The sequence below is a fragment of the Phyllostomus hastatus genome, unplaced genomic scaffold (assembly GCF_019186645.2).
Source record: "Phyllostomus hastatus isolate PE091 unplaced genomic scaffold, TTU_PhHast_1.1 phas_scaffold_385, whole genome shotgun sequence".
NCBI classification, from domain to species: domain Eukaryota; kingdom Metazoa; phylum Chordata; class Mammalia; order Chiroptera; family Phyllostomidae; genus Phyllostomus; species Phyllostomus hastatus.
Genome location: NW_025334026.1, coordinates 5,347,074 through 5,370,778, shown reverse-complemented (window position 1 = coordinate 5,370,778; position 23,705 = coordinate 5,347,074). Strand labels below are relative to the sequence as shown.

Sequence of the window (23,705 nt, the reverse complement as noted above, 5' to 3'; positions counted from 1 at the left end):
TGAATTATTACAACCCGATTTCACAAAGATTGGGTTTACTTGATGATGGTTCTAGTTCTGCTAGTAAAGTGGCAGAACTCGGACTCAAACTTTAGCCATCTGCTGAAAGTTGGAGCCCTCCTCCTCTTGGATGAGGAAATGCTAGAAATTCTGATATTCCTGCAGAGTGGACTTGGTTAAGTGGCCCCAGTTACAGCTTCAACTTGCAAATCAACCCAGGGCCCCTAGGGGGGAGCCTCAAGACCTGACATGAGTCTCCTGTAAGGGCCATAGGCCTGGGCCCAGCTCCCTGGTGGACCTCTGCCACCCGATCTAGGCTGAAATAACCTCCTGGACCCCCACTGGAGGCCTGGAGGAAAGAGTGTGGGAATCTTGATCCTAGCTAGTCAGACTCAGGGACAATAGGTGACTCTCATGAGATTTCCTGCTGCCAGGTGATGCAATCACTACTCTGCCCAGCCAGGAGTTTGAGGAGTGTCTGTGCTCTCTAGTCACCCTGGGGCCATCCCACTACTCTTGACCAGCTGACTCCCCCAAGGGGTCAACTTCAAGCAGAAAGAATACCAACCTTAGAACCAGACAGAACTGGTTCTAATCCTCACACTACCATGTACTCTTTATATGATCTTGGGCCTCAGCCCTTCAATAAAATAGGTTTGCTTTGAGGGTGGTAGGAAGTACCTTCCACATTAACTGCTACACTCAGCATTTTAGGATATTTCTGAACTCAGTCCTTCCTTGGAAGATGGAGGGAGAATGTTCTAACTCACCCTTGCCCTGTCACTCTCTAAATTCACCTCTCCTCATTCTTTTTTTGTACTCTATTCACGTTTAAATTTCACAAATGCAACTATTTCATCTCTGACCCAAGTCTTGTCCAGGCTGTTCTTTCTCTCAGGAACTGGAGAATTTTCAGCGGGAGGTGATTTTGCCCTTAGGGAAAACAACAACTAGAGATATTTGTGGTTGTCACAGTGACTGAGGGTGGGGAGCACTACTGGGATCTGGTAGGTAGAGAGGCCAGGGATGCTGCTGAACATCCTACAGTGCTCAGGCCAGCCCCATGGCACAGAATGATCCAGCCTATTATGTCAATAGAAATCCTAGTCTAGAATAATCTCTTTCTTATTTGCTTGCTAGTCCCTTCTTATCCTCAGGTCTCAATGCAAAATTGCATATTCAGAGGCCCTTTGACCTCTGATTATGCCCCTCTTGCACTCAGACCATATTCCTTTCTTTATAGCCCTTGCACACCTTGCATGGCACCTCTCTTACCCAATTACCAGTTCCATCTTCCCAACTAGGGTACCACCAGGAAGGGGCTGTGTGGCTTTTGTTCTCTAAATGCTGAAATAGTGCCTAGCACAGTAGCTGCTTAATAAATCTTTGTGGAATGAATGTTTGAATGAATAATTAATTAAATAAAAATCTGCCAGTGATGTTTCAAAATCACCCTTTTTTTATCCATGTTAGCCTATAAACAAAAAAAAAATAGGTACTATTGTACCACCACCCCCCCTGCCCCCGCAACCCATCATTTTATCAGGTTCAGAGTGCCATGTATACTCTGCCTCCACTGAGCAAAGATTGAGCCTTCCCCAGATATCCTCCAGAGTCCAGGGTCTCCTGGCAGATGATGGGATGCCACCAAGCCCAGGACTGAAGGAGTACACCACAAACCACACTGTGAAGGAGACAAGCCATTTCTAGCTTTAAATAGAGGTCTTCCCTCCATGCCTGTATCTTATTTGGATCCTGACTCCAAAGCCAAACTCCTGAGAATATGTGGCCTCAATATTTCATGACATTAGGAATGACTGTTAATATTTTAGATGTGATCATCATATTGATGTTATGTTCAAAGAGAGATATATACTGAAATATTTACAGATACAGTTTTATGATGTTGTGGAAATGCTTTGCTGGAGTGGGGGAAGAGGGCAAGAGCGCAAATGCAACCAGGCTATGAACTGATATAGCTGAAACTGGGTGATGCATATTAGTCTTAGGACTCTTGTGCATGTTTGAAAATTACCCTGATATAACTGTGTGTGTGTGTGTGTGTGTGTGTGTGTGTGTGTGTGTGTGTGTGTGTGTGTGTGTGTGTAATCCTTACCCAAGGCTACATCCATTGATTTCAGAGAGAGAGGACGAGAGGGAGGAAGGGGAAGGGGGGAAGAGAGAGAGAGAGAAACATTGATCAACTGGTTGCCTCCTGTGTGTGACCCAACCAGAGACTGAACACATGCAACATAGGTATGTGCCCTATCTGGGACTTGAACCAGTGACCTTTCAGTGCACAGGAAAATGCTCCAAGGAACTGAGCCACACCGGCCAGGGCAGTGTGTTTGTGTTTTCAGATTCTGTCAGTTAGCCTTTCTGGGAATGCTGTCCCCAGTGCCCTCATGGCATCAGAGGAAGGAAGGCCCTCTCCTTCACACACTTTGTCCCCTCTCCCCATCCACTCACTTTTGTTTTTCAGCTTTCTCAGTAAATCAGGATGGAAGCCACAGTTGAGCAAAGAACTGCCATCTTTTTTTTTAAGATTTTATTTATTTATTTTTAGAGAGGGAAGGGAGGGAGAAAGAGAGAGAGAGAGAAACATCAGTGTGCGGTTGCTGGGGGCTGTGGCCTGCAACCCAGGCATGTGCCCTGACTGGGAATCAAACCTGAGATGCTTTGGTTTGCAGCCCACACTCAATCCACTGAGCTATGCCAGCCAGGAGAACTGCCATCTTGATAGGACATATAGTTCTTTTTCTTGCCTTTGTCTCTGGAAGGGTTTTCTTTGCTTATGGTCTGTTTTACAGAGCAGATCAATGTCTATGCAGAGAGACTTTGGGCTCTGGCCCCAAAGAGAGATTTTGGGCTCTGGCTGCTGGCCCCAAGGAAAGTCTCAGGGCTGCTGGCTGCTCTGTCAGCTCCACAAAATTGTGGCCATGCTGCAGGCCCAGAGTGGACAGAACTTTGAGAGAGGCTCAAAATCTGTACTTTCATGAGAAATCTCCCAATTTAAAAATGCAGGCAATCAATCCATTTTTAATTTGATAGGAGGGAGAAGGAAGGAAGGAAGGAAGGAAGGAAGGAAGGAAGGAAGGAAGGAAGGAAGGAAGGAAGGGAGGGAGGGAGGGAGGGAGGGAGGGAGGGAGGGAAAAGAAAAAGCCCAAACATCCCTGGTCCTCAAATGTCAAAACCAACCTCCCTTCTTCTACTCTGAAGTCACACCTTGTCCTCCTCTGCTCAAAACATGCTGGTGGTTCCCATCTTACTTGAGTAAAAGCCAAATTCTAGAATCTCTATGATCTTGCCCCAATTTTTTTCTCTGGTCTTCTGTCTCTTACTACCCTATGCCTCACTTACTCTGTTCCAGCCACATGGGGCCTGTTGTTCCTTCAGCACACCAGGTGTGTTCCCATCTCAGGGCTCAGTACCTGCTGTCCCTCTTCCTGGACCACTTTCCCTGCTGAGTGACTCACTCCTCCTTCCTCTGCCATCCTTCTCGGGAAGGGCAGTCCTGGTCATGTTGGTTAAATGACAACTCTCCCCTCTATTCTCTCCCTGCTTTGTTTTTCCCATGTGCCATTTGACTTATTTTTTATTTGTCTCTCTGACTTGGATGGAAGCTCTGTGTGGGGAGGGGTGATGGACCCTTTAGTGTTTCCTTAAACAGAGCAGGAAAAACTGTGTACTCAAAAAATACCTGTTGAATGAATGAATGAATGAATGAATGTATGCACACATGATTCTTGGGTCCAACATGGATCCTGTGCTGAGAGATCTATGAAGATAGAGATATCTGTCATGGATAAGAAATGCTTCTCTGGACAGGAGGCAAACTGCCTCTGCCTCTTGTTTCCCTGCCAAGACGAGGAAAGGCCAGAGGGAGCAGGACCTCAGCACGGGTAGCTGGGGCTGCAGGCCACCTTACCTGATGGGGTAATCGGCTGCACTGAGGTTGATGAAGAAGTCCCAGGGCCAGTCAGTCATCTCCAGGAGGTCCCGCATGCTCTGTAGGTATGTGGACAGGAGGCTGGCTCCTCCCCAGATGGTGGCCATCCGCCAGGGGGTGACACGGATATTGTCGTACTGGCTGGCGAACTGGAGCACTTGGCGATGCAGGTAATTGGAGCGCTTTTTCCCAGGAGAGAAAGGAATGACATTCAGCAGCCCAGAAAACAGCCAGACATGCCCTCTGTCCCCTCTCTGTCCCTTCCCTTCTAGCTGACAGGGTTTCTAAACTTTGCCAAGGAACTGGCTTAGGCCTGGGGCATCTTTCTGCATCGAGACTGGAACCTTTATTATTTTTAAAATTTTGCTTTAGTGATTTAAAATGCAGATTTCCTGGCCCTGCCTCTCACATACTGGTTCAAGAGGAGCCTGAGACTCTGCATTTTATATAAGGCTGATGCATGTGGTCTGAGGATAGAAAGCTTTGAAACACGACTATCAAACCTGAGGTGTATTCTAAGGGGTGGAATGTCTCCGTTACCCTCTGACAGGCCTGCTAGAAGCAGACCTTCAGATTAAGCATCCCTTCACCTTTTGAGTAAGGCTACTCACGTCATGTCAGCAGACTACCAGAAACCTCTGGGACAAGAGAGCTCAGGGGCCAGCAAGAAGCCTGCTGCAGGTTTTTGTAAATGAAGTTTTTCTGAGACATAGCCACACACTTTCATTTATGCATTGTTTATGGCTGCTTTCACATGACAATGGCATAGCTGAGTAGCTATGACAGAGGGTATGGCCTTCAGTCGTAAATATTTACTATCTGGTCCTTCATAGAAAAAGTGTGCCCACTCTGGGGGTAGCTATCCTCAGGAAGTGGCAGACAGTGCACCGGCCAGTGGGACAGAAGGAAAAGAGGTAAGAAAATGAATATCTATGGAGAAAGTCTAACGTCACAGCTGGGAACTTTGAAACCAAAACCTACACATGCTCACAGCACTCCAAACACTCCTGGGAGAGGCAGCTGTTCAGCCTACTAGCCTTCCCTGAAAGGGAGGGTGGCTTGAAGTGGGGCAGACAGACACACAGAGAAAGGCCAGCAGGGGGCAACTGGAAAGGAGTCTCACCTTGTCCACGTGGATGTAGTAGAAGTGGTCTTTGTGGTAGATGGCCTTGAACATGCGCTGCAGCTGCCGAGAGGCACGGCCGTGGACCACCAGGACAAAAGCAATTCGGACTGGGTTGGCCAGCATGTACTCCACAGAATCCTCGTCCCATTGGACATTCTTGTTGGCCTTGCCTGGGGAAAACCCGAAAGATCACAGAGGTGGGTGAGGATCAGCAGTTCCTCTGGGGACAGGTTCCCTGATGCTTCATCTTGGGGACTACTGAAGGGGCACAACAGTCTTACTGGGCCCGGAAACCTGATTCAACCTAACCAGGCATGTCCTGGACCCTTACACTGCCCTCTGCAGCAGGAGTCGGGGACCTTCAGGTGCTTAAGTCATAGTTTCCAACCTCAAGGAGCTTTAAAAAGCTGGTGGAAGCACATAGGTACACACATTAAACTACTGAACAAAAGGAGATGAGAGGTGTAAGAGATGTATCTCTGAACTACAGAGTAAAGCGCAGTTAATCCTTAATTGGAAAGTGTAAGATGCCTGCGCTGCTTTTGCCTGTCTAGGATCCATTCTTCTGTTTCCTCCTAACAGCATCCATTTTTTAAACAATTGTGGTGAGAAAAGATAACGTAAGAGCTACCCTCTTAAAATTTTAAGAGTACAGAACAGTATTGTTGATTGTGAGTACAAAGTTGTACAGAAGACATTTAAAACTTACTCATCGTACATAACAAAAAAAATATGCCATCCAATATTCTGTGAGGCATCATTCCCCTCCTCCATTCTCAGTCAACACAGATGGGGAGGACCCCCCTCCATCATGAATTTCAAGGGCGTTCACAGGGCTTTGGCTTTGGCAGTTAGAACACTGCATCTCCCTGAACATAGTTTGTGTAACTCAGAGGTGAACATGTGACCCAATGAAGCTAATTAGCCAAGAAGACAGAATTCTAGACTTTTGTTGAAGCAACCGTAGAAGAGATGTTCTTTTCTGGTACACATGAAACTGGGTGATTCCAAGAGACCCTCTGTCCACACCTGGAGAGGGGCTGCCCAAGAGGGCGTCCAGCACAGAGAAAGCACTGCCGAGTGACGGAGGGGGTCTACATCCTGATGGCCCCACTCGGGCTCGCAGGTCAGCCTGGCTGGGGATCAGCCACCATCAGTCACATCCTAGTTCTTTGAAAGCCTGCATCTTACACAAGATCCACCTGGATAAATGGTTTCAAATGTCTTTTATCCTGGAATTTTCTCCTCCTTTTCCTTGCAAATGCACCAGGGGCAAGGTTTCACAGAGAAACACAGCTTATTGGTTTAGTTCATTACAATTCCAACTAGAGATCTCCTGGCTTCCTTCAGCCTGATTTCCTCTGAGTCTAGCCTGACTTCTTATGGGTTTCTAGGTGTATGGGCCCAGAGCATTATCAGGGTATTAGCTGCATGTGTCCCACGATGTTAACTGGGGAGGCCGAGAACGGGGGCTGTTTAGCCTGGAGGTCAGGAGATTGGGAGCCTGTCAGCTGTCACTGGAAAGCTGAAGGGCTGCCAAAGGAACAACGCACCTTCCGCCTTCAATGGATGGGATGAGGCTGACGTGGCTAATGACCAGATCGTTAATGGCCCAGCCTCCGCAGCCTACGTGACCTGCCTCCTGCAGACCTCTGCCCTGATTAGCCTTACTACTTACCTCATTCCCCTGGCCTTCTTCTTTCTTTACCTTGAGCAAGCTTGTGTCTGCCTCAAGACCTTTCCACTGGCTATTCTTGCTACCTGGAACACCCCTTCCTTAGATCTCTGCATGACTGCGTCTCCTTGTCATTAGTCCACAGCTCAAGAGAAGGCCACCTCCCACCAGCCACATCACTCTTTCACCTCACCCTTTTTCAATTTTCTGTAGAGTATTTAACACTCTCTGAAATTGTTTATTCATTTACTTGTCTATTGTTTAAATATCTCACTAGAACATAAACTCCAAGAGATGAAGGACTATTTAGTCTTGTTTGTCATTAAACATACAACATTATAATAATAGCTAGCACACATGTGGTTCTTGGTTCAGAAAAAGTTACAGGAGGGTCCGTTTTGGTTCAGTACCATAGTAATAGCAATAGAGTTTACTGAGCACTGATCAGCCTCGCCATTCATTATTTCATGTAATCCTCATAACCACCCTGCAACATAATGATATTATTCCCATTTTACAAAGGAGGAAACCACAGCTTAGAGAGGCCAAGGGATTTATTTGTTTGAGGTCACACCACTTTAATTAGTTCAGCTGAGATTCAAACCCAGGTCTGTTTCCAAAGCTGATGCCCTTACCCACTAATATACACCATATTAGCACACCCAGAATTTGGAAAAGTTTACAATTCTGCTTGTTAGTTAATGAAATACATTGTGAGTTACTGCAGATAAATAAGCATGCATTTAAGTGCTATTAGAGGCATTGCAGGGAGGATTCTTGCATCAAGTGGGAAGCTGACTCTAACTGTCAATAAAGACACATCTTTTCATCCATCCATCCATCCATCCATCCATCGTATCCATCCATCCATCCATGCATCTGTCTATCCATCTATCCACCCACCCAGCCATCCATCCAGTCATGTATCCATCCATACAATTTCAACCACTCATCCAGCAAATCATTTAACTACCCATCTAGCAAATTATTCAACAGCTTCTCATCCAAAAAAACCAACCATCCATCCATCCATCCATCCACTCACCCATCATCCTCAAAGCAAATCATCTGTAAATCCATTCTTCAATCATTTAACTATCAACTCATTGATCTATACAATATTAGCTTAGTCTATACCACATGCTATGTTCTGAGTTAGGTACTAGAAAAATAAAATTTGGGAGAAAAAAATCCTTGCCTTTGAAGAACTCTCAGCCCACTGTGGAAAACAGGAAAAAATGCTGATTTGTTTTATGATAGAAATGTGTTCAGGTTGCTCTTGGGGGTTGGGAAGAAGTGAACAGTCTGTCTGCAGGGACAGAGGAGACCTCAGAGAGTTTAGCCCCAAGCTTCTGAGTCCATTTCTTCAAGCTCTCCTGATGAGTCCTAATTGTCTTTGGCTCCTTGGCTGTTCAATCAGCAGCTGTGACCCTGGGGATAATTATCCTCTTGGCTCTGGTTGAAGACAGACTGGGCAGCAACCAGAAGACTGTCTACAGCACCCTCTAATCTTCTCCCAAAACCAATCACCATACTCTGGGCTTTCCTGATGACCATACAAGGGGGACATCTGCCTGGAGGGAACATATTCCTTTAAATACTCACACAACACTCTATCCCTCCCTCCCTACCACCCTCCCTTCCTCCTTCCCTCTATCCAACCAACCAGACAACCAACCAACCAACCACAAAGTATCCTTAAGACCCCTCACTTGAGAGCCCTGGGCAGTCTGGACTAAGACATGTAGCACATGAGTGTGGTTTCACCAATGTATTGTGAATGGATTAAGGAATGTGAAAATCTAAAGTAAAAAAAACAATGTGTGAGAAAAGCTTCTATTCTCTTTCCACGGCCTCAGTCAAAGGCAGTGTGTGCTGGCTGGGTGGGAGCTCTCCTTGCCACCCTTGGAGACTACTTATCAAACAAAGTCACTTAAAAGCAACTGCTACTTGTGCCACTTTTCTCTCCCAGAATTTCACTGGGTGATTTTCAAAGGTCCAAGCATGGTCCATGACACTGTATTTCATAGGAAGTCCACTCTGTAGAGGCCCCTGCTGTACTCAGATAATACTGGTCATCCCTGCCCTTAGGTCTCTGGGTAACAAGGATCTGGAGTTCTTAGCAATTTAGACTCATGGGGCCTTTGGGATCAGGCCGTGCTCTATCCAGCCATAGTGTGTCTTGTCATCATTGTCAAATGGGTGAATGAATGAATGAGTGCATGCGTGCATTCTGGAGAAGAGTGGCTGCTCTGGTTCAGAGCAGCTGATATCTCCCGAGGGCCTGCTGTGCACCAGCACTGTGCAGAGGCATCAGCTGCCATTTGGTTCTGGGGGGAAGGTGCACAGAGAGGCTGGAGGAGCACTTTCCCCAGTCACACAGTGAGCAAGGACAGAGGTGGGAGTGAAAGCTGTGAGTGGCTGAGCCCATAGCTGGCCTTGCTATCTCCACCCCATCCTCTGCTGAAGTGAAGAACTGGGAGACTGGAGGATAGGTATAAAGATTTTGTGCTGATCTTTAAAGGAACTGGCACGTTAATGTTGAACAAAGCCTTTTGTGACATCTCTTTAGGGTTTTAGAATGAAGAGGAGATTCACGGATGGACAGACTAGAACAAGGATGTCACCCCTCTGGAGAAGGGGAGGGAGCATTGGGAAATCAAACACTCTCACTCCAGCATCCTCCACTTCAATATACAGTCAGGGACCACACGGTTTGTCTGCAGAGTAGCAAAGAGAAGCAGGAATAAAAACCCAGAGTTCTTCTGGGAGAGAGCTATTTTGGGGGTGGGGTAGGAGAGAAGGACCAAAATATCCAAAGAAAGGAGAAACACACAGAAGGAGAGAGGGATATAGGGATGAGAGGTAGACAGACAGAGATATGAAGAGAGACAGAGACAGAGAGAGAAAAGGAGAGACAGAAACGAAAAGACAAATAGAGAGAAAAACATAGATGATAGGTAAATGGATGGGTAGATAGATAAACGGACAGATGAACACATGGAAAATAAACAGGAACACAGAAAGGTCACACATACACTGACCCCAAAACAGAGAGACCTTCAGACAGAAAGACACCCCTCTGCCCCTTACTCCCATATATGAAGAGAGAAACATATGGAGATACCTAAACAGAAACACTGAGAGAGACAGAGACACACAGAGATATAAATAGAAACAAACACATATAATTAGACACAGAGAGACAGGAAGAGACAGAGGGCAGGAAGGTAGCCACATTGGACAAGCTGGATCCATTCAAAATCAAAACATTGCAGCTATCCTTAAAAGCAAAGGCACATGAGCACCAGAATCTCAGAATTAAAAAAAAATGCTTGTCTTGCCCCGTCTACATCTGTCCTTCACACACCTGCCCCTCCCCTGCCCCAGGTCAGCTCCTGCCCTCTCAAGAGCCTAGGAATGAAGGAAGAAGTCAGAGCTCAGAACAGTGAAGCAACTCACTCAGGGACCCACCAAAAGTGGTGGGACACTCACAGGATGGCTCTAGAATCCCAGGTGCAACCACTCCCCATACTGGCACATAGTAGGACCTCCACAAGGTTTATTGAAATAAACAAAAGAATGAGTGAATGAGTTTTCTGCCCCACCTTGCAACAGGGTGTGGGTAGGGCGTTGTCATTCAAGGGGCTGAGGTTCACATGGTTCCCTTCACCAGTGGCCAATAAGCAGCTTGCTATTTTTGCTCCATGTCCCTAGCTCCTGTAATGACCTTTCCGGCAAGCTGCTCTGACACAGGGGAGCTGGAGATGACAATAAACTGCACCACAGTCGAGGGCAGAGAGGCCCTTGGCATGGGCCTCCTCCACACGCTGGCCACCATTTCCGGGACTGTGGTCCTAAAAAGCATGCAGCCTCCTACACTAGGAGTGGGATCATCAATGGGTTGTGGCAAAATTCCAGCATGGCGGGAAACGGACTCTCTCATCCTGCTGGAGGGAGCAGCAGCTGGCACAACTTTGTTAGAGGCAATATGGCAACAAGTACTATAATTTTAAGTATGCATTTCCCTTTACCCAGAAACTCCGCTCCTAAGAATCATGCTAAGGGAAGGAGAAGGCAAATCCCAAAGTCTCTATGTATAAGATGTTCTTTGGTTCATTTATTCATTCACTCTGTGTTTCCTATGTTATATCAGCAGATACAACAGAGTACTTTCCCGAATGCTGCTTAGTCTAGTGGGGTAGAAAGCCAATAAAAAAGTAAGCACACAGAGAATACAGTCTCAGGTAGTGATATAGGCTATGGAGAAAAAGAAACTTAGCATGTTAAGGGATGGGGTTTATTTGGCAACAGCGGCCAGTGAAGGCTGACACGAAGTGGAGAAACTTGAGCAAGCTCTAAGTGAAACGAGGGAGTGAGCCATGTAATTAATTATTAGGGATGGAGGAGGATTCTGGGCACCTGGCATAGCAAGTGCAAAGGTCCTGGGGCCTTGATCTCAACAGTGTTTATAATGGTCCCAAACAGGAATCACCTCAAAGGTCTTATGAATACTTATTGACACAGAACTTGTTGTAGTATAGCAAGCAAAAGAAAAGTCCTAAAGTGTAGTCCCTAACAATCTAAAAGACATGCTCCCAAATATTAACAGAAATTCATATAGTGGCACGACAGTTTCATTTCTTCTTTGTACTTTTCTGCATCATCTGCATTTTGTGAAATGGATTACTTTTATAATTAAACATAACCATAAAGTGGATGCTTATAGATAATTCTAATACCAGCTGTCTATTGCGTGCCTACCATGTGTTAAGTAATTTCGGTGTATGACTTTTTTTACTTCTATTCAAACCTCTGAGCAAAGAATTATTATTATCCTATTACATTACAGAGGATCTGAAGCTCAGAGAAGCCCCAGTGAAGAGGTGCCTGAGCTGGGAATAGAAGGAGTCTGTGACGCTGGGGCCCTATCAACGCCACGATGCCGGCTCAAACTGTCCCCATTTCAAAAAGAGAAAACTCTGTTCCTAGGAGAAGCGTGTCAGTTGACTTTCAGCTGCAGGACAAAAAGCAGTAGCGTGCAGTCAGAGCTGTGTGTTGTTACAGACGGAAGCCCAAACACCATTCAGCTCCCCCACCCCCCAAAACCCTACTATGAATTTAAAAATGTAATCAGATTCCTGTGGCACAAAACAGAAAATAAGTGGAAGAACCAGAGTGATTAGAGGGAGGGGGAGAAGCTAACTTCAGACAAATGTTAAATAGCCAGGTATCTGGGGAAGAATACCAAGTGTATTTCTGCAATGCAGGTGCGAAGGCCAAGGACAGGAAATCACGGAGAGCTGAGCCAGGAACTAGCTGTGCCACATTAGGCCCATTACTCAAACTGTATTTCTCAGTATAGCGATGGGTCCAATGAGAACTATGTCATCCTTGGGCTCCAAAGACATGGTGAAGATAAAGGTGCTTTGCAAGGGTCAGTGCACTATACAAATGTGAAGTTGTCAATGACCATGCCAGAGATACTGTGTAGTATGAATGTGATCCAGAAGGAAAAGGCAGGGTGTAGGGGTTAAGATCATGGCCTCTGGTCGGGCAGATCTGTGTGACCTTGGCCCTGTTATGCAAGCTCTCCAAGCCTCAGTTTTCGTATCTGTAAAAGGGGTATCTTATAGTCACAGAATGTGCCTTGCATGGACACTCGTGTCCAGTACTCAGCCTAGCCCCTAGCATGTAGTAAATGCTCAACAAACAAGAGCTATCATCATCATCAGGGTTAATGTCATCATTTCTACTTGGCTGTTCATCCTCAATTATCAGGTCAAGTTTGGTTTAACTGATGGTTCCAGCGACAGGGTTCTACCCCAAGGCCTCACAGGCTCCCTAGTAAACACCCATGCCCAGAATTTCCCTCAGACCACAATTAACAACAAATGAGAAATTGGTTAAGCAGTGATCATGGAACTGGGAGAAGAGATGAGAGAACACAGTTCCAAGGACAGAGTTGGCCAGGCCAGAGCCCTTTGGGTCTCAGGAGAAATGACCCGATCTTTGGTGAAGCCAGCCCTGACCTGCTTCCCCATCCCTTCTGGTCCTGCCCCCACAAACCCCCAATAAGCCTTCCAAGCATCCTGTACTTCTTTTGTACAAAAATTGTAGATGTGGTGAAATACACGTAACATAAAATTTTTACCATCACATCTATTTTTTTAAAGACTTTATTTATTTATTTTTAGAGAGGGAAGGAAGGGAGAAAAAGAGAGATAGAGAAACATCAATGTGCAGTTGCTGGGGGCTATGGCCTGCAACCCAGGCATGTACCCTGACTGGGAATCGAACCTGTGACACTTTGGTTCACAGCCCGTGCTCAATCCACTGAGCTACGCCAGCCAGGTCCATCACATCTATTTTTAAGTGTACAGTTCAATAATGTTAAGAAAGTTCACACTGCTCTGCAAACATCACCACCATCTATTTCTAGAATGTTTTCATCTTGCAAAACTGAAACTCTGCCCTTTAAACAATGACTTCGTATTCTCCCTCCCCCAACCCCTGGTAGCTACCATTGTACTTTCTATGTAATTGGCCATTCTAGAGACCTAAAATAAGCAGAAGCATAGACTTGCTTGTTCTTTTGACTGGTTTCTTTCACTTAGCATAATGTTTTCAGCTTCATTCATGTATTTTAGCAGGTGGCAGGATGTCCTTTCTAAGGCTGAATAATATTCCACTGTATATACAAATCATATTTTCTTCATTCATCTGTCGGGTGGATAGCTGGGTTGCTTCCACTTTTTGACACTTGTGAATAATGTTGCTATGAACATGTGTACAAATATCTCTTTGAGACCCTGCTTTCAATACTTCTGGGTATATACCCAAAAGTGGAATGGCTGAATCATATGGTCACTATAATTTCCATTTATTATTTATCTTGAGGAATCCATCCTGCACTTCTTAACTCAGCCATTCCACGTGAGGGCTCAGCCTGGGTCTGCCTCTTGAACTTACCATTTGCTCACAGGTCACTTGGCTAAGCTGTGCCTCAATTTCCCCGTCTGTCAAAGGATGCTTACCTATAAGGTCTAAAAGCTGCAACTTAGTCAAAATAAGGTCATATGGCATGACAGTGAAGGAGTCAGTTGTTGAGCCGATGTGGTGTGACTCTGCAGCCCTCATCCACTGCACTTAAACTTGTCAACTGTTCACATGGCTGCAGAGTGGTGGGCCAGGACCTGACCTTGAGGACTGCAGAGCTGGTGTTTGTAAACATTATGTCAGAGCTCCCCAGTAGGAGATTTCTGTGGTCCATGGACAGCAAATGGCAATGAGTCAAAGTAGGACAGTGATTCCCTTTTCAGCTCTCTCCCGGTCCTTCTGATTAGCCCACCCAGGAAGTCTCTGGTCAATGCAAACATGTTCTCAATAGCACTCGCTCAGTGGACTTCTTTTTCCAACAGAGGAAGTCTGCCCACAAAAACTGGCATCTTTGGCAGGCAACAGGGGAACTGGGCTAGCACTGAATACCACTGTTTTGATTTCACTGACTCATTTGCATAGTTGCTGTCTCTTTATGGCAAGTGATAGCAAGATTTCCACTTACAGCAGGGATGCAAAATTACTTTTAAAATAAAATTGACTTGAGTAAAAATGCAAGTGAGTAGATTTCAATGAAAACATGAGAATAATAGGGCAGGTGGAATGTGGATATTGAAAAATTGTGAAGTTGGGAGAAGTGCAAAGGAAGCTTGGAGAATACTAATTAGACACCACAAGCTTGCTTCCCAGCTGGGATGTGCTGAGTCTGTTAAACAAATGAGGGCAGGTGAACTCCAGGCACAGAGTGATGCCTAAGCAGCCCCATGCATCCCCATGCATCTTGGGAGAGGTTGTAGGTCCTTCCTACAATATTTGCTTTCTTGATTTCTGGGGTCCTTGCTTCAGAGGCCCAGGGGTGTTTTTAGGGGTAGTTTTCTGGGGTAGGCTCTTGGGGGGCCATCTTCCTGCTAGAGAGAGAGCTCAAGCCAGGGGTCTGCTGAAGAACACCATCCTTTTGATTTTTCACTCCAGTTTCTGGATCACTTAACATTCATGAAGTTCTCTCAAGGGCTCTTTACTTCTTGAATCAATGCTCTACATGAAAGTCACCTCCGTTTATGACTGGTCCCAGGCTCAGAGACTAAGGAACTCACTCAAGGTCTCAGGGCCACGGGGAGCAGAAGAGATTAGGGTACAAATGGACCTGACTCTGAAAACTGGTGCGTCATAACCAGACTTTGCCTGGCAAGAATCTGGGCACCCCTGCTCAGGCTCCCACCACCACACCCATAGAAGCTGAGGCATCGTGTTTCCAGAGGCTTCCAAACCACCGTCTACTCCAGGTTGGGGGTTTTCAATCTCAGCACAATTGTTATTTGGGGCCAGATAATTCTTTGTTGTGGGAAGTGACGGCTGTCTCATATACTGTAGGATGTTTAATGGCATCCCTGGCACCCACAGCACCCTCCCTGAAATAGCTGCATTCATTGACAAATGTCCCCTGGGAGGAGGGGCGAAATCACTCTCAGCTGAGAAGCACTGCTCTAGACAAGAAATTCTCAGAATGTGGTCTTTGACTTGCAACATCAACAACACCTAGGTACTCATCAGAACCTCACATTTCAGTCCCCTCTGACCCCCCACCCCCTGCCAGGCCTTCTGAATCAGAAACTTTGGGGTTAGGGGATGAGCAATCTGGGGGGTGGGGTGGCTGGGTCCAACAAGCCCTCCTGGTATTTCTGATGTGAGCTAATGTCTGAAAACCACGGGCCTAGGCCAATGATTCTTGACCCTAGTTTCACGTTAGAATCACCTGAGCATCTTTAAAAAACAAAACAAAACAAAGCCAAGCCTTGGCTCCACCCCAGGGAATTTTAATTTAACAACTCTGGATCCTGGTATTGGCAATTTTTTAAAGCCCCTCCCCCGCCAAGAGATCCAATGTGCAGTCAGGGTTGAGGACTACATTTTGGATATTTTCTTTTCTTTTCAACTGTCATTTAAAAAAATGCATCTTGCAAGGTGGAAAGAGTTTTACCCAAATCTGTCTCCAGGTGCCACATTAAATCCTCATGGCCTCCTGCTCCGCTAGAGACCGAAGGCTAGCTCACTGGTTATTTTTCTCCCACTCCGAGAAAATGTCTCCCTCCACCCCCGACCAGGCACTCAGGAAATTTTCCTGCTCACTGATTTTTCTCCCCTCATTCAAGCCTGGAGTTATTAAACCACAGCCCATGGCTGAACCGTCTTATTGATTTTATTGTTGAAAGCCCTGAGATATTCTAATGATGTACTGCCCAATAAATGGAAACTGGTGGGATAGATATTGATGGCGTATGGTACATTTCGCAGCTATTCACTGGGTCCCAGTCACTTTGCCTGTCACACATCATTTGTGAAAATGCTGTGCTCTGGCCTATAAGGTCTTGTCCATCCTGCTGCTGTTACCTTTCCTGTGCGTCAAGGATGAAAGAGCTACTTCTGTGTGCTGGCCCTGGGCTGAGTGTGTTTAAACAGACATTGTGTCATTTACTTCTTACAGCCAACCTTTGAGGCAGCTGTTCTGATTATTCCCATTTTAGAGACAGGGAAGTTAAGACGCAGACCTGACCAACTAATATACTCCGCAACTGGGATTCAAATCTTCCTTCATCATAAAATGAGGGTTTTGAACCCCTGCTATGGTATGAATGTGTCTCTCATCTGATTCCCCAGTTCATATGTTGAAAATCTAATGCCCAAGGCAACAACATTGGGAGGTGGCTAGGTCCTGAGGATGAAGCCGTCATGAATGGGATTAATTCCCTCAAAAAAGAGGCCTCAGAGAGCTCCCTACCCCCTTCCACCAGGTAGAACACAGGGAGAAGGTACCAGCAGGTCCAGTGTCTGGTGGTGAGGGCCTGCTTCCTGGTTCCAGTGAGGTCATCTGACACTGGATCTGCTGGTACCTTGATCTTGGACTGCCAGCCTCCAGAACTGTGAGAAATGAATTTCTGTTGTTTATAAGCTACCTGGTCTGTGGCAGAACGGACAAACTAAACACAACTCCTAAGCTAAACCACGCATGGAAGAAGCAGCTTCTATTGTATTTGAGCAACCTTTCTGATGGTTTCAGTACAGATTAGTATTTCACACATTTTCTTTCCTTCTCCAGCAGTGTTTCTCGATAGGGACTACTGTCATTTGAGGAAAGACAATTCTTCGCTGGGTGGGGCTTCCCATGCATTCAGGATATTGAGTATCTCCAGCCCCCAAAACAGCCCTGTCCCTTTTACATTTCCCAGGGCCACCTTAGGGCATCTATATGGTTGTTGCCTGAGAGGCAATCCTCTCACTGGGAGGCAGGAGGTTTCTTGTCAAGATGGCTTACTTTATTTCCCACAACATGAGCAGACACTCTGGAAAGGCAGTGTGGCGAGTGAAAAGAAGACTGGCTTTGAAATAAGAGGGTTTAAGCCATAGCTCCTTCTCCTCCTCACTCAGTAACTGTGAGTTTGGACAAGCTATATCACCTCTGAAAATTCTAGTTCCTCATCAGTGAAGTGAGGGCAAATATTGACCCCTAACTTGTAGGGAAGAATCCACGGAACCAGGTGCTCAGAAAGTACTGAGTACAGAGCAGTGGTTCTGAACCTGGGTGATTTTGTCCTCCTGCCACCCATCTATGGTGGAGATGTGCTCTTTCTAAATCCCTGACCCCACAGAATCCATGAACATAAAAACACACACTGTTCTATGCCACTAAGTTTGGGGTGGACTGTTACTCTGGAGTAGTAACTGGAATGGGCACACGTGCCAGGCAGGCACCATCAGAGAGTGGGCAACAGATTAACGCACATGCCACAAAAAGCCTGGTCTTACTGGGCAGACTCTCTGGAGAGGGGAAACAGGCAGTAAACATGAACATTTCTAAGACCATTCCATGACAGGGAGAAAAGTAAATGGTGGCCATCATTACCTTCAGTAATGACATGTGAGTGACTATATTTCATATCTCTTCTCTGCTTTCCAGCCCTATTTCCCACCACACAAAGCACAAAGGTGTGATGTAGTATCATGGCATCAGACCCTTGCTTCTATTTCTGACCATGCTGGGGTACCCTTTCCTTTTTCAAAGATACTCTTTGCTACAAACTGGATTGTGTCCCCCACCCAAATTCCTATGTTGAAGCCCTAACCCTCCACGCGACTACACTGGAGATGGGCCTTTAAGGAGGTGATTAAGGTTTAATGAGGTAATTAGGGCAGAGCCCTAATCTGATGGGATTAGTGCCCCCATAAGAAGAGGCACCTGAGAGCTGGTTCTCTGTCCTGGGAGGACTCGGTGAGAAGCTGGCCATCTGCAAACCAGGGAGACAGCACTTACTAGAACCCCACCAGCTGGCACCTGATCTTAGACTTCTAGGCTCCAAAATTGTGAAAAAATAAATTCCTGTTGTTGAAGACAGCCTATCTGTAGTATTTTGTTATGACAGTGCGAACTGACTAATATGCTAAAACTACTCAAGTTGGTCAAGACATACGTTTCTTGGGCTAATATCTACAGGTTGAGTAAGGAGTTAACTAGGTCAAAGGGGAAGAGTGTCCCTGGGCAGAGGGAATGGCATATGCGGAGGCCCTGAGATGAAATAGGATGCAGTAAATGAAAGAACAAAAAGAAGAGCCAGCATGGCTAAACCACAGGGACCAAAAGGAAGCATTGGGTGAGATGGGGATAGGCAGACAGCAACAGGGGCCCCGTGTCGGGTCCTGGACACCATTTAGAAGATTGCAATGGAAGACAGTGACAAGCCACCACAATGGGGATTATTGCTGATGATTGAGGGGTGGGTTGCAGGTAGGACACGTTTGGAAAGTTGCAGGTGGAATGGCACTAGAGGGATGGTTCCACTGTGCAGAGTGGAGGTCAGGTAGGAGGCAAGGAGCACCTGCCTTCCTCCAGTTTGTGGCTTGGGCTATCAACACCTGCTCCATCCACACTCTGCCTTTGACCCTGAGGCTGCTATTTGCAAGTCCTCCTAAGAACCTTCCTGCCACTTGACATTTTCATCTCTGTCCTCCTTTCTCCTCTTCTGAAGGTACTCACAGGTTCAATAAATACTGCCATGGAAAAATGCAGAGACTCATCTATTTCTATTACAAATGGAGCCGCCTGAGGAGCAAACAACTCTTATTTACTTCTCAGGGTAAGGGTTTTGACAACAGGTTTATTTTCTCCAGCTCTCCAAGGACTAGAAGAGTAACACTCTAAAGTTAACAGTGCATTAATTAACGATGAATTGGTTGGAATTTTCCTAATAAAAGTTTTCATCGTAATCACATTATGGGCCATTAACGCTGTCTCCTGATCATAAACCATAAATAGGTTCTGCAGGTGCCTTCTTTTTAACAAACGAACATTTCCCCAAATTGTTACCCATTTGTCATGTTAATGCTGTCACGTCACAGAAGGCAGACAGGAGTAATCACATAGGCTCGCACTTGTGCCAGTTTACTCTGTGCTGGTCACTGGGCAAGCCTTGCCCATGTATCATCTCATTTAATTCTTGCAGCAAATTTATGAGGTGAATGCTGCTATCACCTCCATTTTACAGAGGGGGAAACTGAGCCACAGAGGGAGGGGTAACGGAGCTTGGATTTGAATCCAGGCAATCTGATACCAGAACACTGTCATCCTGCCTCCTGAGAGATAAACACCAGGTGGATCTCTAAATAGAGTCGTCCTCTTGGCCTACCCATTGCTAACGGGCTGTCTAGTTTATTTCTACAGCTACAACAGTGATTGTCAGTCCAGTACAATAGCTGGGTTTGCTGCTGGAGGGCAGGGGTTATGTTTTTTTTTTACCTCTCCCTCCCTGAAGCCTATCCAAATGGCTGGTGACAATGCCAGGAGCACCTGGGACACATTGAATAAATCCCTGTTGAAGGAGAAAAGAGACATAGAAACATACATGCAAGAGGGTTCATGGCCAAGTGTAACAGGGAGCTTCTCAAGTGTACTTAAAGCTGTGCTCGATCTGTTTCCCTGCAGTGGTGAGACCAGGGTACGGGGCCTCAATGCCAGGCAGGAGATCACAGCTCAGTGGCTGCAATTTCTAGGATTAAACCAAAAGGAGCTCTTTTTTAATCCCATCTAGCTTCATTCCTGTGCATGCTCTGGATGGTTTCTTTGACTTCTCTATCTATATAGATAATACATACTCATTGTAGAAAATACAACATACAGAATAATATTTAAAAAGGGAAAAACCCCTCAAATATTAGAGCATCTAGGTATCACCATTTTCAAATATTTTATAAACACACATTACAGAGCATATTCTGCTCTGTCATATGCATTCTATTTTGGGCAATATGCCCAGGACATTTTTTCCATGTCAAAAACCACAGGTATTCTTTTCTTCTTCTCTTCTTTCCTTCACAGATATTGACTGAGCATCTGATGTTGAGGATGAAGAAAACAAAATAGATACTGAATTTGTGTTCTAGGAGCTTATAGTCTGGTGTGGGGAGGGTGGGAGAACAGATAAACATATTTTATAAAAGGTATTTAATGCAATGAAGCGGATGACAGGGTACTAGGAGGAGGAAGATGGGGCCAATGTAGACCAGGTCTTTAGATTTTTCTTTTTATTTTATTTATTTACTTATTTTTAGAGAGAGTGGAAGGGATAGAGAAAGAGAGGGAGAGAAATATCAATGTGTGGTTGCCTCTCGTGTACCCTGTACTGGAGACCTGACCCACAACCCAGGCATGTGCCCTGACTGGGAATCGAACCGGTGACCCTTTGGTTTGTAGGCCCATGCTCAATCCACTGAGCTATACCAGCCAGGGCTAGACTTTTCTGAAGAAGCAACAGTGAAGTCAAGATCTTAACCATGAGAAAGAGGAGGCCAGGTAAAGAGGGTGTCATTTCAGGCAAAAGGAAGGCCATGTGAAGGTCTCAACAGGTAAAAATCTTATTTTGAAGACTTTTTTAAAAGGGGAGGGGCAGTTCCTCTGTTTTATACTTTCTTTTCCTATATTGAATACATAATTAAGGGCCATTCAGTTATTTCTTGAATGCCCCCAAAGATGGGAATCTCATGTCTTATACAGAAGCAAGCTGCATGTGTGAAAGGTGTTGATTGTGAGCTGTTTTTTTCCCCAAAATATGCAGGTTTCCTCCAAGGGTCTGAACACTGCCTTTGGAGTCAGCACCACTGCTGCCGCCACCAACCTCTCAAATATGTGGAAACTGTTATTATGCAATTACTCTGCCCCCCACAGCCTTCCAAATCCAGGCTAAGTGTGTGCCCTTGGCTCATTTCAGTTTGCTTTTACTATATATAGTATAACTAGGGTGCCAGTTCCCTTTGTCATGCTTCTTCCTGACAGGGACTAGAAGTCACCCATCTATGGCTGACATCTCTCTTGATTAAGACTCTGTACCAGCACAGCCTGAGATCATTATAAAAAAATTTTAAGCCTTGTGAGCATGTGATTGCATGAATTCATTCATTTATTGGATAAATAATTACAAATGCCTGCAGGAGTGCTGCTACACCCTGGGGTGGGGGAGGACGGTATCATTTATTTGAGAAATCATATCAAATGCTTAATACTGGGTGGCACATGGGGGGTCCAGCACTAGACCTGACAGACACAGCCCCTCTTCCCAGCAAGTCTCTAAATGAAGGTGGACTGCATGTATGCTATGTCTTGCCTTTCACCATTATAGCCTAGTGGTGGGGATAACCATAATTTGCCATGGTGTTTGTATCAATCAAGTCCCCTCGCCTGTCGTTTGATAGTTCTTGTCTCAGTTCACCTCCTACCACTCTTTGATTAGCCCAGCAGAGCAAAGGGACCCTGATTTCTCAACCATGGCTTGGAAGGCTCATTTAAGCCAGGGGGCTTCTGAGAACACCCCTTCCTAAATAAGATCCCCTAAAATGAAATGGCAGATGAAGCTCATCTTAAACATGGATGAGATGTTAAACTAGAAAGCTCTAGGGGCAAGGGGAGCTGTACCTTTTCAGACAGGCTGGGGTTAATATAAGCCTTCAGGAGTCGCACCACTGCAGCTGTGGAAGGCCATTGACAGTGACAACAATTTAAATTAAATTAAATTCAGTGGGCTCCAAAAGGAAACACGTGTAATGTTAATTTCATGGGTGTACCAATGTGTAAACCTAACAGATGATGCTTAAATGAGAAAGGCAGAGAAATGACATTTGGTTAAATAATGCATCAGTGGGTAGGATTTGTTGAAACTGCCATTAAAAAAAATGCGAGCACAACTGAAAGTTGAGCAAGCTGTCACCGGGGCCAGGCCCTGTAAGCATTCTCGACACAAGGTGCTCGAGAGGAGCGGTGGCAGCATGGGCTGGAGGCAGTCTGGGTGAATCAGGGGACTCGGGCCACTGCCCCTGCTGCCTCTCATGCCCTCCTGTTTGCCTGGGCAGACGTCATCATCTGCTTCTTTTCTAACTAAGACTGAGATCTCACCCAGGGCAGGAAATGTGCCTGTGCTTGGTTGGTTCCTTTTCTTTCTTAAAAGCAACAGATAACACAAGATTTGAGGCATGTGAAGGGGCAGGCTTTCCTTGTTATCTCTGTCTTTTGGCACATAGTAGGCCATCAGGGAATACACATGAAATACATGAGTAATACTGACGTTCCTCTGTCTCGTCTTCAACCGCACAGCGTCACGGCGGGTACCATCATCACTCTACGATGGAAATAGCAATGATCACCTCCAACCTGCACTATTGCCCTGACACACTGGTTTGGGGGTCTTTGTCCCCGTCCACTTGCTGTCACTCCTTTTCAAAGTTAACTCCTTTAGTCAATAAAGCTACGGGAGGCTGATCGATCGGAAAGAAATAGGACTCTGCTAAAGATGCTGACTGGGGAACAATGTGTACAATGAACCTGCCAGAAAAATGAAATTGATAAAAACTAACATTTTGTTGAGCACTTACAATATGCAAGGCATAGTGTTAAGTGTGTTTTCATTTGTTTATGTTGTTTTGTTGCATTTTTTCTTTTTGTACTTTTTTATTTAATCCTCACAAAGCACTGTGACACAGGTATCATTATTAACCTAATTTTACAGAGGAGGAAAGACTGAGATTGAGAGAGGTCAGATAACATAATCAAGATCACACAACTAGTGGCAGAGCTGGGATTTGAACTAAGACTAATCTGAGTTCACAGCTAGTACCTGTTCTGCCTTCAAATGTACTATGAACTATTTCAGAGAGTAGATAAGGAGAGGAAGGTGATCTCTTCTTGCTGGAAAGCCTAAGAGCACCAGAACCTGTATTTGTCAGGGTCAAACTAGGTTCTGCTACAGTAACATAACCTTTCAAACACAGTGAGTAATGCTCTAAACCCACACTTCTCGACTGGGGCCACTCTGCCTCCCCAGAGACATTTGGCAATGTCTGGAGACATTTTTAATTTTCACAACTAGGGGAGTAGGTGCTATTGGCATTGAGTGAATAGAGGCCAGAGATGCTGCTAAGCATCCTACTATGCACTGGGACAGCCCCTATAGCAAGGGATTTATCTAATCCAAAATATTAAGTGCCAAGGTTGAAAAACTCTGCTCGAATCCTGTAACTCTCAAAAGGATTCACTGGAGAGCTTATAAAATGCATATTCCTGGGCTCCTCTCCTCGAGAGCACTCTCCTACCAGCAGTTTTTTAAAATCTCCACCTGAGGATATGTTTATACCTTTTAGAGAGGGCGGGAGGGGGGGAGAGAGACAGAGAGAGAGAGAGAGAGAGAGATTGAGATTGAAAGAGAAACATCAATTGGTTGCCTGCCTCCTGCACAACCTAGCCCTGACTGGAATCAAACCTGTAGCCTTCTGGTATATGAGATGACGCTCTAACCAACTGAGCACCCAGCCAGGGCTAGCAGCAGTTCTCACTGGGCCCTCTGGTGACTATAATGACCACAACT

The 23,705-nt window shown here is 45.6% G+C and overlaps 1 protein-coding gene across 1 annotated transcript in view; it reads right to left on the bottom strand.

Moving 5' to 3' along the window:
- Positions 1-23,705, bottom strand: part of XYLT1 (xylosyltransferase 1) — a 302,100-nt gene that overhangs the window by 75,388 nt on the left and 203,007 nt on the right. The window contains exons 4-5 of the mRNA XM_045819421.1: positions 5,073-5,245; positions 3,929-4,131 (exon numbers count right to left, since the gene is read on the bottom strand). Of these exons, the coding sequence (XP_045675377.1) occupies positions 3,929-4,131; positions 5,073-5,245 (376 nt within the window). The remainder of the gene's footprint in view (positions 1-3,928; positions 4,132-5,072; positions 5,246-23,705) is intronic.